This window comes from Acytostelium subglobosum, assembly GCF_000787575.1.
Source record: "Acytostelium subglobosum LB1 DNA, scaffold: scaffold8, whole genome shotgun sequence".
Lineage (NCBI taxonomy): Eukaryota > Evosea > Eumycetozoa > Acytosteliales > Acytosteliaceae > Acytostelium > Acytostelium subglobosum.
Window position 1 is genome coordinate 14,529 of NW_012236525.1, and position 1,057 is coordinate 15,585.

The 1,057-nt window shown below is 45.8% G+C and overlaps 1 protein-coding gene across 1 annotated transcript; it reads right to left on the minus strand.

Annotated features, from left to right (window-relative positions):
• Positions 1-174: 174 nt before the first annotated feature.
• Positions 175-923, minus strand: SAMD00019534_043930 (hypothetical protein; the record flags this gene model as incomplete). Its single annotated transcript, XM_012899883.1, has 2 exons — positions 175-303; positions 396-923. 2 exons carry the CDS (start codon positions 921-923, stop codon positions 175-177), a joined length of 657 nt encoding a protein of 218 aa, XP_012755337.1.
• Positions 924-1,057: the final 134 nt, after the last annotated feature.

A 1,057-nucleotide genomic window follows, 5' to 3' on the forward strand; every position in this document is an offset into this window, starting at 1 on the left:
TGTTTCACAAACACATTGAGCTGTAACTGACGGCTAGCGCAGTGTAACAATGAAATGGTAGAGTGACTGTGTATACTAACTTCTGGACCTCTAGATTGGCGACACTGTAGGGTAGACCCTMATCCTCTTCCTCAAATCTTGTGACTGAGTAATGGATGGAATTGTCTCTTGGTCTCACTCAGCTCTGTCGGCGCATTGGATATAGATGTTGATGATGTTGATGTTGTTGATGTTGTTGATGTTGTTGATGTTGTTGATGTTGTTGATGTTGTTGATGTTGTTGATGTCGTCGATGTTGATGTCCTTGTCGTTTGATCGAGTGATTGATTGATTGGACTATTGGAGTCCGTCCTTGTCTCAAATGGTGCCAAGGGTGAGGTTGTGGATAATAATACATGTGATGATTGAATTGATTGATTGATTGAATGATTGAAGGTTGACGGCATGGATGTTGAATTGTCAATGGATATAGATGTAGTACTTTGAGCGGCAGGTTTGGCTGCGGGCTTGGCTGCGGGCTTGGCGTCGGGCTTGGCTGTGAGGTTAGCGGATGGCTTAGAGGGAGGACGACCACGTCCTCTTTTGGCAGGTGCTGCTGGCACTTGATCGATTGCCTCTGCATTCTGAACGACTGCCTCTGGGGCGGGTCTCGAGGTGAACTGTTGGCACTGTAACATATTATCAAATATGTGGTCAGAGTTGTTGATTATTGATATGGTGTCTGTGTAGTTGAGTGTCAGCTTCTCAAAGACACTGTCAATGGTGTCACCAGACTCGGTCTTGGGTACCTGGATGCCACATTTGCGAATTGCAGAAAAGAACTTGTCTCGGACAGCCTCTTGCACACTCTTCAAACGTTGAGCAAGCTTGGTGGTGTCATTCTGAAGAGCACCAGACGGATCCAGATATTGATTGACGGCCATGATTTGCTCGGGGAGGGCCTGGGTGTCACGTTGTAGAATGATGTCCAGACGATCAATCTCCTGTTGGGTGCTATCGACGAAACCCACCAAATGTAAAAAATAATGAAAAAAAGTCTTGACCAAACGCCTACTAT